The 17557-nt window shown below is 54.5% G+C and overlaps 1 protein-coding gene across 4 annotated transcripts in view; it reads right to left on the bottom strand.

Annotated features, from left to right (window-relative positions):
• The window catches only part of UVSSA (UV stimulated scaffold protein A), a 57550-nt gene that overhangs the window by 14271 nt on the left and 25722 nt on the right, over positions 1–17557 (bottom strand). For 3 of the 4 annotated variants that reach the window (XM_049886574.1, XM_049886575.1, XM_049886572.1), the window contains 5 exons: positions 8337–8514; positions 7220–7354; positions 5758–5941; positions 5120–5231; positions 1485–1665 (listed from right to left, as the gene is read on the bottom strand). In XM_049886574.1, coding sequence (XP_049742531.1) covers positions 1485–1665; positions 5120–5231; positions 5758–5941; positions 7220–7354; positions 8337–8514 — 790 coding nt within the window. Of the gene's footprint in view, positions 1–1484; positions 1666–5119; positions 5232–5757; positions 5942–6479; positions 6666–7219; positions 7355–8336; positions 8515–17557 lie in introns of those variants that run through there. The other variant, XM_049886576.1, reaches the window with a different exon arrangement.

Here is a 17557-nt window from a genome sequence, read left to right as displayed (position 1 = left end):
CTGCTCCACAGCTACACCCTAACACCATGTTCAACCTTGGGAAGCGTTTGTGAAGATGCAGCAAAGAGCTGCTGGGGGGCCTGCACAGTTACCGCCTCCCGACACCGCACTGACAAGCAGAAATGTGTTGAGCGGACCAAGCTAACTGCTGTGCTGCATGGCGTTTGGGCCCAGCTGGGCTTTGCACCCAGTGGGGCACCCAGTCCACAGAGAGGCCACGAGGAGTTCTGCTGGGACAGAAGAGTGTGGTGATGCCCACTCGCCAGCATCATAGCAGCTGGCCTCATCTGTGAAGCTGCCTCTGTGGGCACCGGTGGCGAGTGACCACAGCCTGACCGGTGCCTGGTTGCCCCAATCGGCAGGGCCAGCTCAGCAGGCACGATGACACAGGACGAGGGCCCGCTCTTCATCTCAGGGCCCCCGCATCCTAGCAGCACCACCCCAGCTCACCAGAAACAAGGACAATGTGGCTGGCCAGCGAAGGCCCCTGACCAGGAACACCCCTGACCAGGAGCACCCCTGACCAGGAGCACCCCGACCAGGAGCACCCCTGACCAGGAGCACCCCGACCAGGAGCACCCCTGACCAGGAGCACCCCGACCAGGAGCACCCCGACCAGGAGCACCCCGACCAGGAGCACCCCGACCAGGAGCACCCCGACCAGGAGCACCCCGACCAGGAGCACCCCGACCAGGAGCACCCCTGACCAGGAGCACCCCGACCAGGAGCACCCCGACCAGGAGCACCCCGACCAGGAGCACCCCGACCAGGAGCACCCCTGACCAGGAGCACCCCTGACCAGGAGCACCCCGACCAGGAGCACCCCGACCAGGAGCACCCCGACCAGGAGCACCCCTGACCAGGAGCACCCCTGACCAGGAGCACCCCGACCAGGAGCACCCCTGACCAGGAGCACCCCTGACCAGGAGCACCCCGACCAGGAGCACCCCGACCAGGAGCACCCCTGACCAGGAGCACCCCTGACCAGGAGCACCCCTGACCAGGAGCACCCCGACCAGGAGCACCCCTGACCAGGAGCACCCCGACCAGGAGCACCCCTGACCAGGAGCACCCCGACCAGGAGCACCCCGACCAGGAGCACCCCTGACCAGGAGCACCCCTGACCAGGAGCACCCCTGACCAGGAGCACCCCGACCAGGAGCACCCCTGACCAGGAGCACCCCTGACCAGGAGCACTCCCGACCAGGAGCACCCCTGACCAGGAACACGCGTCCTCGCCATCAGGGACGTGTGGCTCTGAGGCTCTGCCTCTTGCCTGGGCTGTCCAGCCTGCCTGCTGTGCCCAGCACCTCCTTCCCACCCCTCCTCGCTTTCATGGGACTGAGGTCTGGGCTGTCACCCAGGAAGGAACAACCATCCTGCCCCCACCCCTGCAAGTCCCTGGAACATCCTGGAAGTTAGTCCGGCTCTCCTCGGAGAACACCCCCAAACTGAGGTGCTGGGGGACTCAGCAGAAGACTTACTTGTCGAAAACTTTCTTCCCAATGCGTGCCCGGGCCGTGTCTGCCTGCCGCTTCAGATCGGTGAGGTTGGGGTACTTCATCCTCTTCCCTTTGCCTTTGCCCTTTCCGCTGTACCGGGATGAGCCGAGGTCTGCCTTCACGGCAGCCTCAACGTCTCTCAGGAGCTCTGGGTCCTGCCAATCTGTGAACAAAACACAAGGGTTCCGGAAAAGTCGGGCACTAACCAGAGCCCTCTCCATTCACCCTCTGACCAGGCAGGGTCAGCTGCTGTGTCTCTTCCTGATGGATAAGGCTAGGGCAAGAGGGGCAGCTGGCTTGCTCACTGCCTGGCCCGACCCTGGGTGTGGATGGTCTCTGCCAGCAGCGGGAGGGCCTGCTGTCATGCCACTCCATGGCCCTGCGCCCCCACAGCCCCTGTGGCCTGAGTGGGCTGGGGAGGGCCACACGGGGGTCTGTGGGTAAGGGCTGGGGAGCTCTCTCTGGTGTGTCCACTGCCCCGCTGGTGGGAAGGGAAGGGGGTGAGGTCGTCCACAGGCTGCCTCCTGGCCTCTGGCCGACAGTGTCCCACCTGGCTCATGGTCCTTATCAGCCTCGTCTGTAGCCAGTGGGTCTGTGTGGCAGGAACAGCCACGGCAGTGGCAGGGGGGCAGGCTGGCCGCATACCATTCCCAGTAAGGGGCGTGTATTTTTAGAGGCCCAGAGACAATGCAGGGCTTTCATTCACCTGGACAGCACCCCTCCCCGCAAGCCTGATGCCATCCGTCATGGCCGCTAGACGCAGCCCTGAGAGACACAGGGCCCTGTAGGCTGAGATACCAGCTCTGTGGCAGCAGGAGGAACCATGGAAGGGGCCTGCAGACCAGCAGGAAAACAAATGTCGCCGTGGCCCCGTAGATTCTGAGCCTGTCACCGACAGGGAGAGCAAGATGGACACTTGACCAAGATGTGATGCAAACACGACTCAGAGACCAGCCACAGGCTCCTCTAGGGGGGGTGGCCCTGAGTGGAAGCATGGTGCTGGACCAGAGGGCTGGGGAGCTGGCCTCGGAGTCTCTGCTTCCACATCCCCGAGGGGGCAGCATGCCGGTCGAGGAATTCACTCAGACATCACTGGGCCGGCTGCCCAGCTCAGGGGGCACGGCAGTGATGTGCCCCTGAGGCATCAGACCTATGAACTCCAACGCTGGCTGGCAGAAGAGTGCTAAACATGCCCTGATCCATTGGCTTCTGGCTGCACACAGGGGATGGCCCACGGCCTAGGCTCCCAGCCCCACAGACAAGCATGCAGACAGACCCTGGAGTGGGAAAGAAGCCAGGTCCCTAGACAAACGGATGGCCAGGCCACCCCGAGTGGAGTTTTTGAAGAGAAGGACTACGGGGCCACACGATTCAGATACAGGAACGATTAATCCAAGATTAAGGAAAACTGTCTAAACAGTTTATCTCCCGGTAATAAGAAGGCGTCACAGTTTAGGAACCCAGTGAATGGAGCGATTGTTTAAACACAACGAAAAAATGCCGGCACCCAGTAGAGATGGAATGAGCATCTCAGGAAAATGAAGGAGCAATTTAAAAGCCTTTGAAGAAAATCAATAGATGCCGGGCCGTGCAGCCTTCCTGAGCGCTGGTGGCGGGCGCCCGTGTGCATTGTCACCAGGCGAGCGAGCGCTGGGGAAGAGAATTGCGCAGCGCGCGAGGAGGCGGGGATCAATACCGTCGTTAGTAAAGAGATGCTATTTCACATCTGACTGGCCAGCAGCCGGCCAGCCCGCTGCCCCATACCTGTTTGTTAACAAGTCACCAAGGGCTGCAAAACCAGATACTCTTCAGGGCTGACACAAAAAATAGGCACTTAATTTGCTCCAAGTGTGAGCCACCAGGGAAGGCCTCGCCCGGCAGATTAACAGGTCAGCCCTCCCCCGCGCTGTCAGGGCCCAGCGCCCAGGCACACCCAGGCGTCAGCTGAAATCCAGCGTTTGTCTCCTGTAAGCAAAGAGCAGACCCCTGATGATGACAGGAGGGATGGGCTGCTGCCTGGGGCACCTCCACATGAGCACCACCAGGGACCCATGAATGTGGTGTGCTTTCCATCCACCATCCAACATGGGGGCAGAGCCTCTCTGCAGAAGGGATGGAGGCCCAAGGCCAGGCAGGGCCCCCAACAAACCCAAACCCTCCCTGTGAAAGAGACACAGACCTAACACCCAGACATCACAGGGCACAGGCATGGGGACAGACCAAGTCAGAGGCCCAGCACCTCCACCGCTCAGTCCCATGAGCACACCCCTAGCCTGGGCGCACCAACCCCACCAACACTGAAGGCTTCTGTGTACCCCTCACCCCAACTCGGCCTTGCAGAGACCAGCTGCTCAGGGACCTTTGGGGGCCATGTGGCCAGCACAGGGCACATGCACCAGGCCTTGGCATGAGTCCCAAAGACAGCCAGTGACACGCACACCTAAGACTAAACTTTAGGAGGCTGAAGCCCACTTTTTATTTAGCTTGAAACTGGCCTAGAGCACCTCCACTCAGGGCCCTGAAAGGCACGGAGCTCTGTGAAGACCCAGCCGCCCCCAACGTCTGCCGTGCAGAGGTCCACCTAGGCCTTCATGGAACTGCTCGGGCAGTGTCCCCTCCTCCTAGGTTCACACACACACACACCCACAGCGACACCCACTCACAGGCACACACACAGTTCCCTGCCCAGGAATACCTATCCTCTGTTCACCACAAATGTACAGGCAAGCACACAGTTCTCTGCCCAGGAATGCCCATCCCCTTGCTCACCCACACACACGCACACACATACACGCACACACATATACACACACACACACACTGTTCCCTGCCCAGGAATACCCATTCCCTGCTCACATGCACATACACTCATACTGTTCTCTGCCCCAAGAATATCCACTCCCTGCTCACACACACCCACATACTGTTCCCTGCCCCAGGAATACCCACCCCCTGTTCTCACGCACATGTGCACACCATGCACGCACACACACGCACACCCCCCACTGCCTGCCCATCAGGCTTCCTGTTCCTCTGAGACCACAGCCTGGAGGCTGGGTGGGGGCCCAGGCATGGGACACTTCCCGCAGGATGGCAGATGGCGGCAGCACCAATCACCCGAGCACACAAGCTCCTCAGAAGGGGCAGGGTGTGATCTGACGAGGGTGAGAGTGAGATAACAGGTATGGGGAGGAGAAAGGAGGGGTGCCTCCTGGGAAGGCATGCGGGGTGCAGTCTGTCTTCCCTCTAGCCCTTCGTCTGTCTGAAAAACCAAGAACCACTCGCAAATAAACCAGCACGAGGTGGTGCCTGGGCCCTGGAGACGTGGCTCAAGTAGATGCCTCAGCACCCCGCACGGTGGCCGTTCGGGTACCACACTCCTCCATGTTCTTGTTGGTTAGAAGTGAGAAGGGCGCACACTGTGATCCATCAAGAGTGGGGGTGACGAGCAGGGTATTGTGAGTCGTCTGCGGCCACGCAGACCAAATACACGTCCTGGGAGACGCCACAGAGCTGTGCCCCACCCTGCACTCTGCACCCCCTCCACCCCCACCGCCTCCCTCACCCTCCCACACCCTCCCGCACCTTGGCAGCCAGACCTACCCAGCCAGACCTACCCGGGCGCTCCGCCTGCCTCTGCAGCTGCTGCCTCTGCTCCCGGGCCCTGTCCTCCGCGTTGAGGGGCTGCCCCCTGTCATCTCGGGGGATAATCTTCCCGTGGAAGGGGCACTACAAAGGACAGCGTGGGGTTCCATGGGTGGGGAGGGGCAGTGCACTCAGTACAGGGTGTGCCTGCCCGCCCTGGGTCTCCATCACAGCTAGCTCTAGTTAGACAGCTCACAGGGAGGATGTGGGCACACAGCACACAAGCCACCCTGCGGGGAGATACTCTGAGCGCCTGCCGCAGGAGGCAGTAACATGGGGAGAGAGGTCTTCTGTCCTTGCCTTGGCAGGTGGGATGGGTGGTGGAGTGGAGGCTGGGCACTGCATCAGTTTGGTGGCCTGGGCACCGCCCCTCCCAAGAAGCCCTCCCCACCCTGCCCAGGGTGCCCAGACAGCTGGGTGGCATGCTCGCCTCCTCGCCTCTGAGGATCCTGGCCAAGCCCAGAGCAGGGTCATGGGATGGAGAAGCCACTTCCATGGTGCGAGAGGGCGGGGCAGCACCGGCCCAAGGATCCCCAGCGGAAGGCACCAGCACCCACCCGTTGGCTGCCCTGTCTGGCCCACCCATCACGCCCGCAACACCTGGCCTCACCTTCAGCCGGTCTTGGCGCTCACAGAGCCGGCCGTCAGGCCGAGGGGCGCGGCACTGGTGCTGCACCGGCTCGAACTTCCCTGCGAAGGTGATGTGGCGGCTGCGAAGCATCTCCGAGACGTCCGCGTTGTCTACTTCCTCGTCCACCTCGCTGGGCTTCCAGAAGCGATGCTGAGAGTCCGCTCTGCAAAGCAAACCCAAGAGACGCTCAGAGCCCCATCCATGGGAGCATGCCACCTGGCACTTGGGCATGGGCCGAGGCACGGTGGGCACGCCGGAGCAACATGGCCGCCCTGAGGCCTAGGCTAGGGAACGGCCAAAGCCACACCACAGCCCCTCCACCCAGGGAAGGGTGCCGGCCCCGCTGAGCCCTGAGGCCTCCCAAGAAGGTCACCTGGTCTTGTGTGGACGGGGTACAGGCGCTGGTCAGCCCATGTTCAAAATCTGACACTGTCATGGGCTAGCCATGTGACGTGGGTGGGGAAGACAGCTGCTGTGATCTGAGCACCAGGGGTGGGGGGGGGGAGATCTGCCAGGAGCCAGGTTCATCACTAATGAGCGTGTGTCAGGGGACAGTGGGGACACTGCTGACGGCGCTCCAGGGAGGAAGCATGGATGGAAACACCAGTGACTACTGGGGGGCGACACAGGAAGGCTCTGCTCCTTTCTCTTCTCCCAAAACTTTTGTTATTAGTTCCCAATTTTTCCCTGCTGCTGCTCACCTGACATCCAGGTCGGGGGAAGGAAGCCCTCCCATGGACCCCTGGGCTGCATCCACTGCAGGCCCTTGAGGCCACCACACCAGTCAGGGCTCCTGAGAGCAGGGCCTCCATCTGTGGTGGCAGTGGGCACTCAGCAAAGGCTGGACATGGTGGGGGGCAGGCAGATGGTGCTCTGGGCTCACGGGTCTGTGGGAGGGGGATGGACAGTAGCACCTCCCCTGCTGGCCGCTCTCGGCCTGCCCTGCCTCAGGTGCTCCCACCAGGGTGCCCGCCCTCGCTAGGGTGCACCCTGGGGCCTCCTGCTCCCACTGGCAGCTTGCACAGACAGGCAGCACAGGCACAATGTAGGTGCTGTGGGCACCCCTGAGCCTCCAAGGATCCTGGCACCCATGGCGGGAGGCCACCCTCAGGAAGCACCCGGTGAGGGGAGTGAGGTGCAGGATGAAAGCTGAGCTGGCGGGGAGGGGATTTGCAGGTGCTTCTGGCAGGCGAAAGGTGGGAGCAGCCAGGATGCTGCCCCACGTCCCCTCCCAGACACCGTCAGCCCAGGCAAGAGCACACAGGGCCCAGGATGGCCACCACTCCTGGCTGCACCAGAAAGGCCAAGGACATGCCACCTGCCCTGAGGAGAGCTCTGGCTGTGGGCCATGTCATCAGCAGTACAAGCATCTGGACGGTCTCTGACCAGATCCTTCAAGGTCAAGGGGTCCACTAGGAGCCTAGGGCACACCTATACTCACTTGAGAATCTTCCCGGCCGCCGACTGCTCCTGGCCCCAGTAGCATAGGTCTACCCCGAAGGGCACCACAGGTGCCCGGGCTCGCTCTGCTGCCAGCTTCTGGGCCTCGTCCGGCCCCAGCAGCACCCTGGAGGAGCTACAAGAGCACAGCAGGACTAGCGGACTAGCCATGGGCTCCTGCACCCCCTCTCCCTTGCTGCCTCCTCCCGGAGCCACAGACCAGGGCTTCCCTGCATCAGCACAGGCTCTGAGAGAGGCAGATGCTGGCCACCAAAGGGGCACCCAGTAGATGGGGGCCTGGGCTGGAAGCATTGCGGATAGGGGAGCACTGGGGGTACTGGGGTCACAGGCAGCCCCGCCTGGTCCCAGCACCCGCCATCAGCCCTGAGGACAATGGCAGCTCTGCCCACTGGCCAGTGGGGCTAACGACGACCACAGGGGCATTGCGGGTTCATCAGCTCTCCCCACCAGACAGCATTTACACTCCTGGGCGGGAGCCCGGCCTGGGAGATGACTCAGGCAGGGCCTCTCCTCTCTGGGCCTCAGCTTCCCTGTGCGGGTACTGACTTCCAAGGACCCTTCCAATTCCAACTTGCTCTGCATTTGCTTGGTTTATAAAAAAAAAAGTTTCCCCCTTTTAAAGACTTCCAAATATTAAAAAGAAAGCGTAAGTGGGCTCAAAGAAACCCTCTGATTGGCATGGCCACGTTGCTCAAGGCACACCATGTCTGGCCCCACAGAGCTCCTGGGAGAAGCCCCAGCCCGCCAGCCCCTGGAGAGCCCCACAGAGAGCCCGGCCTCTGCTGAGGTCACTCACCTTGAGCCTGGGGTGACTGACACTTACCTTTCAGTCTCAGGCCCTCCTACAGATGGACAGGGCCTAAAAGAGCTCTCTCGGCCCTGCCCACCCCCATCAAGCTCTAGCCCCCCACACTGGCTCTGCGAGGACCCCTTTTTTCCCCTGCAGTCCCCACTGTGGCACAGACGAGGGCAGGAGTAAACACTGCCCCAGGCTGCCTTCCAAGAGACGCCAAGGAAGGTACTACTTAGCCAGACTGGGGCAGGCGTCCTGTGGGCAGAACAGGCATGGTAACAGGCAGTGGGCACCGGGAGGTCACCTGGTGGGTGAGGGCGGGGGCAGCTGAGCTTGGAGCAGCCGTAGCTGGGCGGCAGCAGAGGTGGGGTCCGAAGCCTCCTCAGCCCTTCTCATTCTTGTCCTTGCATGCAAGCCGTGAGCACTGGACCCCCCCAGAGGGTCTTTCTCCAGAGTCTGGGCAGGGGCTGCTGGGTCTAGCCCTGGAACAAAGGCACATGTTCACCCCAAGCACCCTCCCCACACCACTAAGCTTGGAACCCTACATCCAGTCCCTGTGTCCCTTGGGGGTGGGGGGAATGGGCAGATTCTCAGACACTACCGAACCCATCACACCTGACCCGGCCCTGAAGGCCTGACACTGGGCTGCCTGTGCTGAGGCGAGGACCCCGGCCTGCTCTCAGCTGTCCACCTGCATCTCTCAGTTGGGCGTGCACCCTGGCACTGTGGCACTGTCTTTCTGGTCTCTGTTCAGCCCTGTCCAGCTGCTGTGCAAGGTAGCATCTAGGGGCTACAGGTTGGCAGAAGACACAGAGGGTGCCAGGGTACGGATTAGGACACCCAAGGCTCCATCTGAGGGGCAGCCCCTGCCACCCCATCTCAGCGGGGGAAGCAACTAGGGCCTGGACTTGAGCCCCTCCTCCTCCAGGTACCAAACCAGCCAAGGCTGTCCCAGAGGAGGAACTGACGGGGGAGCTAAGACACCCAAGAGCTCGGCTGCCATGAAAGAAAGCAAACCCAACAACACATCCCAGGAAAGGTAGGGTCACCAGGTTAAGACAGGACAGGTAATGTAAGCATATTACACAGTTTCCAAAACATAAGATGCTGGAAACAAAGCAATAGCAAGGCGTCTTAGAGAAGAAGAGGATGCTGAAGATAACGGCATGAAGAGTAAACAGGTGAAATGATGACACACCACAGGGGCTGCAGAGCAGAACAGACCAGTAGCACCTAAGCAGCAGGGTGGCCTGACAGCACTGAGAAGGAACAAAGCATGAACTGAACATCTAAAGTTCAGAGGTGTGCTGGGCAGAGGTACAAGTACCAACCTCCTTATTACTGGAGTCCAAAAAGGAAAGAAAAAAATAAGTGGACTGTAGAAAATAGTTGAAGAGATAATGAGCTAAACCATCCCAGAATTAGAAAAAGGCTGAAGAGGCTCGCTGAATGCCAAAGAGGAGACAGAAGGATACACCATGGCCGGATATATTGTAGAGAAGTTTAAGAACATTAAAGATGAAGAGAAAAATCTGAAAAGTTTGCCAAGAGAAAAAGCTGATACCCTTAAAGAAATAAAAATCCCATTAACCTCAGCATTTTCAACAGCAGCACTGAACGCAAGGTCTAGGAAGGTCATTTTGAAAATGTTGAGGGAAAATATATTCAAACCTAGAAATTTATACCCAGCTAAACTACCATTTCAATATGAGGATGAAAGGACAATGAGCATCATGTATACATGACCTCATAAGGTTTGCCACATGAAGATCTGCTTTGAAAACACTCTTAGAATAATCCACCAAGAAGAAATTTATATGTTGTAACATTTTTTTTAAAAAAAGCACATAAAGCAACTACTGAGAGAGTCACAGAAAGATATGGATATAGCCACAGTAGTGCTGGTGGACTCTGGCAGACTCTTCTCACAGAGTGGTAGTTCAAACAGACAAAGAATAAGCAAATTATGGATGATTTGAATGACATTATTAAAAAGGCCAAATGAGCAGACATTGCAGAGCTTTGTCATTGTTAGGTGCTGTCGAGTTGGTTCCGACTCATAGCAACCCTATACGCAACAGAACCAAAACTGCCGGGTCCTGCGCCACCCTTACAATCATTGTTATGCTTGAGCTCGTTGCAGCCACTGTGTCAATTCACCTCGTTGAGGGTCTTCCTCTTTTCCGCTGACCCTGTACTTTGCCAAGCATGATGTCCTTCTCCAGGGACAATCCTTCCTGACAACATGTCCAAAGTATGTAAGACAATCTTGCCATCCTTGCTTCTAAGGAGCATTCTGGTTGTACTTCTTCCAAGACAGATTTGTTCATTCTTTTGACAGTCCATGGTATATTCAATATTCTTCGCCAACACCACAACTCAAAGGCGTCAATTCTTCTGTTTTCCTCATTCACTATCCAACTTTCACATGCGTATGATGCGATTGAAAATACCATGGCTTGGGTCAGGCACACCTTAGTCTTTAAGGTGACATCTTTGCTTTTCAACACTTCAAAGAGGTCTTTTGCAGCAGATTTACCCAATGCAATGTGTCGTTTGATTTCTTGACTGCTGCTTCCATGGGTGTTGATTGTGGATCCAAGTAAAATGAAGTCCTTGACAACTTCAATCTTTTCTCCATTTACCATGATGTTGCTCATTGGTCCAGTTGTGAGGATTTTTGTTTTATGTTGAGGTGCAATCCATACTGAAGGCTGTGGTCTTTGATTTTCATTAGTAAGTGCTTCAAGTCCTCTTCATTCAGCAAGCAAGGTTGTATCATCTGCATAATGCAGGTTGTTAATGAGTCTTCCTCCAATCCTGATGCCCTGTTCTTCTTCATATAATCCAGCCTCTCGTATTATTTGCTCAGCATACAGACTGAATAGGTATGGTGAAAGAATACAACCCTAATGTACACCTTTCCTGACTTGAAACCAATCAGTATCCCCTTGTTCTCTCCGAATAACTGCCTCTTGATCTATGTACAGGTTCCTCATGAGCACAATCAAGTGTTCTGAAATTCCCATTCTTTGCAATGTTATCTATAATTTGTTATGATCCACACAGTCGAAGGATACAGAACCAGGGATATCATTGCTGATGTCAGATGGAGCCTGGCTGAAAGCAGAGAACACCAGAAAGATGTTTACTTCTGTTTTATTGACTGTGCAAAGGCATTTGACTGTGTGCATCATAACAAATTATGGATAACATTGCTGTCATGTACTGAAATATGTGTATCAATTTGGCTAGCTCATGATTCCCAGTATTGTGTGATTGTCCACCATTTTGTCATCTGATGTGATTTTCCTATGTGCTGTAAATTCTGCCTCCGTGATGCTAATGAGGAGGGATAGGCGGCAGTTATGTTAATGAGGCAGGACACAATCTACAAGACTGGATTGTGTCTTGAGCCAATTTCTTTGGGGATATAAAAGAGAGAAGTGAGCAGACAGACAGGGAGACCTCAATTACCAGGAAAGCATTGCCGGGAGCAGAGCATGTCCTTTGGACCCAGGGTTCCTGTGAGCAGAAGCTCCTAGTTCAGGGGGAAGATTGATGAGAAGTACCCTCCTCCAGAGCCCACAGAGAGAGAAAGCCTTCCCCTGGAGTTGACACCCTGAATTTGGACTTTTAGCCTACTTTACTGTGAGGAAATAAATTTCTCTTCGTTAAAGCCATTCACTTGTGGATTTCTGTTATAGGAGCATTAGATGGCTAAGACAATTGTGAAGACTGGGAATTCCAGAACATTTAATTGTGATCATAAGGAACCTGTACTTAGACCACAAGGCAGAAATTCAAACAGAACAAGAGGATACTGTGTGGTTTAAAGTCAAGAAAGATGTGTGTCAGGGCTGCATCCTTTCACCATACTTACTCAATCTGTACGCTGAGCAAATAATACGAGAGGCTGGATTACATGAAGAACAGGGCATCAGGACTGGAGGAAGACTCATTAACAACCTGCAATATGCAGATGACACAACCTTGCTTGCTGAAAGTGAAAAGGACTTGAAGCACTTGTTGAGGAAGATCAAAGACCACAGCCTTCAGTATGGATTACACCTCAACATAGAGAAAACAAAAATCCTCAGAAATGGACCATTAAAAAACATCATGATAAATGGAGAAGAGATTGAAGTTGTCGAGGATTTCATTTTACTTGGTTGGATCCACAATCAACGCCCATGGAAGCAGCAGTCAAGAAATCAAAAGACGCATTGCATTGGGCAAATCTGCTGCAAAAGGACTCTTTAAAGTGTTAAAAAGCAAAGATGTCACTTTAAGGACTAAAGTGTGCCTGACCCAAGCCATGGTGTTTTCAATCGCATCCTATGCATGTGACACCTGGACAATGAATAAGGAAGACCAAAGAAGAGCTGACGCCTTTGAACTGTGGTGTTGGTGAAGAATATTGAATACACCATGGACTGCCAGAAGAACGGACACATCTGTCTTGGAAGAAGTACAGCCAGAATGCTCCTTAGAAGCAAGGATGGCAAGACTGCATCTCGCATACTCTGGACATGTTATCAGGAGGGACCAGTCCCTGGAGAAGGACATCATGGCTGGTTAAGTACAGAGTCAGCAAAAAAGAGGAAGACCCTCAATGAGGTGGATTGACAGGGTGGCTGCAACAATGGGCTCAAGCATAACAACGATCATGAGGATGGTGCAGGACTGGGCAGTGTTTCCTTCTGCTGCACACAGGGTCATCATGAGTTGGAACTGGCTCAACGGCACCTAATAACAACAACAGTAAGAGAAGCCCTGGTGGGGCAGCAGTTAAGCATTCGGTTGTTAACCTAAAGGTCAGTGGTTCGAACCCACCAGCCACCATGAGAGAAAGATGTGGCAGCCTGCTTCCATAGATTATAGCCTTAGAAACCGTAGCGGGGTAGTTCTACTCTGTCCTATAGGGTCACTATAAGTTGGAATCGACTTGATGGCAATAAAGTAACAGTAAAGGCCCAGGCTGCCTTTAAGAGGCTGTTAGAAGAATTATGGATGTCAAAGGCAATTCTGGTGAGGGCTCAGAAGGAAGTGAAGAAAACTACAGAGAAAGTTTCCATTGTCTTAAACAATACACATGGCTCCATCAGCAGAATTCTTCTAGGCATGTGGGCATTAAATGTGCTTCTGATGAGGCTTTAAAAGGAAATGATAAACGTGTGATTGGACAATGAAGGAAGGGTGATGCTTTTTATGCAGCGGCAAAGAATTTGTCTGAAGTATGTTCAAATGTTTGGTGTAAGGTAGAATTTGTAAGCAAGACTTTGAACCAGTTCAAAATGGTTTACTCATGAGCAACAGAAACACGGACAGCATACCTGTTACATAGTGGGCCTGAGCATCTCTAAGGCCAGGGTAAGGAGCTGAGACTCGTAAGTGATTAACCTGGGTATTTGGCTGAGGAGATTTCTACGCAAGATCTTAAAGGGGCAGTGTGATTTCTCCTTGCCACTTACAGTAAAATGAGAGAGAAAAGATACCGCCTTAAAAATGAACTGTGCAAAGTAACTCAAAAATTTGGGAAGCCCGGTCGTACACACTAAGGACACATGCCCTGAAACTCTCACCAAGGACTTGGTGACTCAATCTTTTGTTGACAAATGTCCTCCAAAAAAAAGAACCATCCCTGGAGCAACTCAGAAGATCAGGAGAACTGTTGGAAGGAACACGGGAAGAAGGGTTGCCTCAGTTTCAAAGGATGGAGCCATGGCCTTCTAGGTCTCAAAGGTGGAGCCATGGCCTCCTGGATCTCAGAGGGTGGAGCCATGCCCTACTGGGCTTCAAAGAATGGACCCACAGCTTCCTGGGTTTCAAAGAGTCAGATTTCCACCAACTAGGTTCCAGTATGTGGGGCTGCCAAGAAGATGGGGCCGTTGCCCAAAGATGAGGGGATGGGGCTGCCATGCCCAAAAGGGCAGGAAAACGGAGCCTACCAGAGCTGAGGGGACAGGGTTGCCACTCAGATGCATTAGGAGAACGGGGCTACCCAAAGCCAAGGGGGCAAGGTTTCTACACCAGTGGGCCTGGAAGGTGGGCCTTCTACCAGGGCCGAGGCGCCCACACCCAGACTCTGGAAGCCATGGCCAACACCCAGAGGCTAGAGGGCAGGGCCACTGCCCAGACAGTCTCAGAGGACAAAGCATTACTTTCAAGCTTTTAAAGTTAATGTAATTTGTTCTATTGGATTTGCTTCGTGCCTGTTATCCTTTCTTACCCTCCAATTTTTCCCGTTTGTAATGGAAATGTCTACCTTGTGCCTGTTCCACCATCGCACTTCCCAAGCACATAATCTGTATTCTAGATTTCACAGGTTCGGAGATGAAGAGGGATTTTGCTCCAGGACAGAATATCCCTAAAGTCTCACCTGTACTTTATTTAGACGACCCTAAAGTCTCACCTGTACTTTATTTAGATGACCCTAAAGTCTCACCTGTAGTTTATTTAGACGACCCTAAAGTCTCACCTGTACTTTATTTAGACGACCCTAAAGTCTCACCTGTACTTTATTTAGATGACCCTAAAGCCTCACCTGTACTTTATTTAGACGACTCAGATGAGATTTTTGGACTTGGAGTTGACTTAAAACTTTTAGGAAGATGTAGTGGGTGAAATGTATTTTCCACGTGGGAATGACATGAACTTTGGGGGCCAAAAGGTGGGACATTATGGATTGAACAGTGTCCCCCAGAATGTGTTAGAAATCCAAACCCCTATAGCATTTTTGGAACCTGAGCTGTGCCACAGCCTCTCCCCAGCATAGGCCGGGCGTGATATGACTCAGACATGGCTACCCAGCTCTCGTTTCTGAAGTCAAGGTCTGTTCCTCAGTGCTTTGCAGGGAGTGGCAAACTGCCCACGGGCCAATCAGCCCACTGCCTGTTTTTGTAAATGAAGTGTTATTGGAAGACAGCCACACTCTGTTGTCCTCTGGGGCTGCTTTTGCACTACAGCAGCAGAGTGGAACGGTTGCAGCAGAGACCCTATGTGCTCACACAGCTGAAAATATGTACTTCCTGGCCCTTTAGGATTGCCCTAGGATACCCTCAGACACCGCACTGCTGGGCAGGTGCTGGGTCTGCTGCCATATTTCTTAGGTTACCACGGCTGAGCCTGGAGAACACGGGGCAGAGCCACTCAGAGACGGCAACTGGGTTACACCACCAGCGACAGGGTCCTGAAGCCACCATGAAACAGCGAGGCCCTGAGGCATGCTGCTGTCTGCATTCAGAAGACAACCTGGGTGACCCTACTTATCGCCATCCAACAAACCATCCCAGATTTCACTTATAAAAACTTCCCGATACTTCCACTTAGTATTTTAGCAAAGCGTCACTGCAACGGATGCAGACACCTATGCAGTCAGCCCCACGAGCACGCACACGCACACACATGCACACGCACACGCGCGCAGCGAGGGGAGGCAAGGCCGATGAGTGAACAATGTGACATTTGGAGAGATACAATCACAGCCAAAGAATCAATATGAGAATTCCTAAGAGTTACAAGAACGAAATATATTTTTCATTGATTTGTTGTTTTAAACCATTAAAAAGATGGGTAAGCGTGTTAAAGCAGGGTAAATACTCAGGGCACTAAAAAAACACTACCATTTTCACATTGCTGTAGAAAATCAATCTCTCTGACATACTTCCAAAGTAAAAATCCAAAAAGCAGACAGCATTCCCCCGGCCCCGAGAGCGAGCATTTCCAGGGAGAACGCTGGGCCCTTGGGGAAGCAGAGGCCACCCGTCACGGTTCCAACACCAAAGCAACCCTATCCCCCTGGTCCTCCTGGGCTCGCTGATGCAGGTACTGCCTCAGGGCTCAAACGTATCCCACCCCCCCAGGCCACACTTAGAGAGAATCATAAAAATGTCCAAATCTCCTTTTTGTTTAAATTGACCAAGTGGTACCCATTTGCCCGGAGCGCTAACGCAGACAGTGCCGGCGTGGCAGATCGATGGAGGAAGTGGAGAGGCTGGGGTTGCAGTGCAAAGTTAGGCTGCCGTGTGCTGCCATTATTGATTTTACCTAGTTCAGCTGGCCTTGTAATTAAAATGTAAATTTGAGAAAGAGATTATGTCCTGACAGAAATGGCGGGATTAAGGGGAAGATAAAAGCCCCTCGGTGCAAATTCAGAGAAAGAAAAAGAGCAGTGCTTCCCTCGGCCTGTGGATTTAGACTAAATCCAACCACTTCACACTCACCTGCATTAATTGAAAACACCACGGCGGAATATAAACCAGTGCTACGAGCTGGCTCACCCGTGAAGCAGTCTGATCACCGCCTGGGTTCCAGGCCTGCAGAGCCCCGGGCTGCCAGCTGTTTCCTGGGCTCTCCCATGCATTTGCCCAGTGTCTGCAGAAATGAAGTTGTGGGGCCGGCAGCCCTCCCCACACTGTCATCTCTGAGCAGGGAGCCTGTACCCAGGGCACCCATGGAGCAAGTGCCTCCTCCCTTGGCTCCCAGCAAGGTCCCAGAAGGGCTCTGACTTCATCTCAACCAGGTGGCAGGGGGGTCTCCTGAGCAAATACCTCCAGGCAAGCTAAAAATCCACATTCTGGGACTGCTGCCCAGGTGATGCTGCCTGGTGGGTGCAGTCTGAGCCTGGGACATTGGCCCCACCAGGCTGGGGCACCAGATCAGCTCTACCTCTGGCCTCTGCCTACAGGGTCAGGCCACTCTCCTTTGGGTCCTCTAGCCCTCAGCACAGGTTGGTGTTGTGCATGCCCGCCCATGTTCTTAACTGTCCACCCATTTTCAGCTTCATTATTGTTGTTGTTGGCTGCCGTCAAGTAGGCCCCCCGACTCACGGCCACCCCACATGGCATGTAACAAGAGGCTGCCCAGTCCTGTACCACCCATGCCACTTAGTAAACAGCTAAACAGTACCTGGCCCAGACTGAAGGCCGTGGCCACATTAGCTGTTAGGATTTCCTTCCAGGTTAAGTACAAAATGTCTCGAGCCTTTCGAAGAAACGGGTGAATTAGTGGTATATGAAATCAACAGGGTCTGTCTGCCCTGCTCTGCTCCCCACAGAGCTACGATGACACCAACCCCCCCGCCGACAAACCAGCGCTGTGGTGGGCACTAGGAAGATGGAGCCTGCACACACGCAGCCTTCATGAGAAGGTGGATGGTCATGAAGCAGTCTGAAGAGGGCCATAGCTAGGTGCAAGTGTCACAGGAACACAGATGAGGGTGCACCAGGTTATCAGCTGCTGCATAACAGACACCCCACAAAGTGTAGGGGTGGAGCCCACAGCCATCAGCTCATGTCACAGAATTTCTGGGGCAGGAAAGGACCAGCAAGGACAGAGTGTCTCTGCGCCATAACACCTGGGCCTCAGCTGGGAAGACTGGAACAGCTGGCAGCTGGCAACGCCTAGAGGTGTCCGCACTCACATGTCTGGTGCTGGAGTGCTGGGGCTGGGGCAACCCAAGAGCTGGACTCAGCTGGGACGGCCAACCCACGCACATTCCTCCGTGTGGTCTGGGCTTCCTCA

This window comes from Elephas maximus, chromosome 5 (genome assembly GCF_024166365.1).
Source record: "Elephas maximus indicus isolate mEleMax1 chromosome 5, mEleMax1 primary haplotype, whole genome shotgun sequence".
Classification (NCBI taxonomy): Eukaryota; Metazoa; Chordata; class Mammalia; order Proboscidea; family Elephantidae; genus Elephas; species Elephas maximus.
Note: the sequence above shows the minus strand (reverse complement) of the source record. Positions and strands in the feature narration are given on the sequence as shown.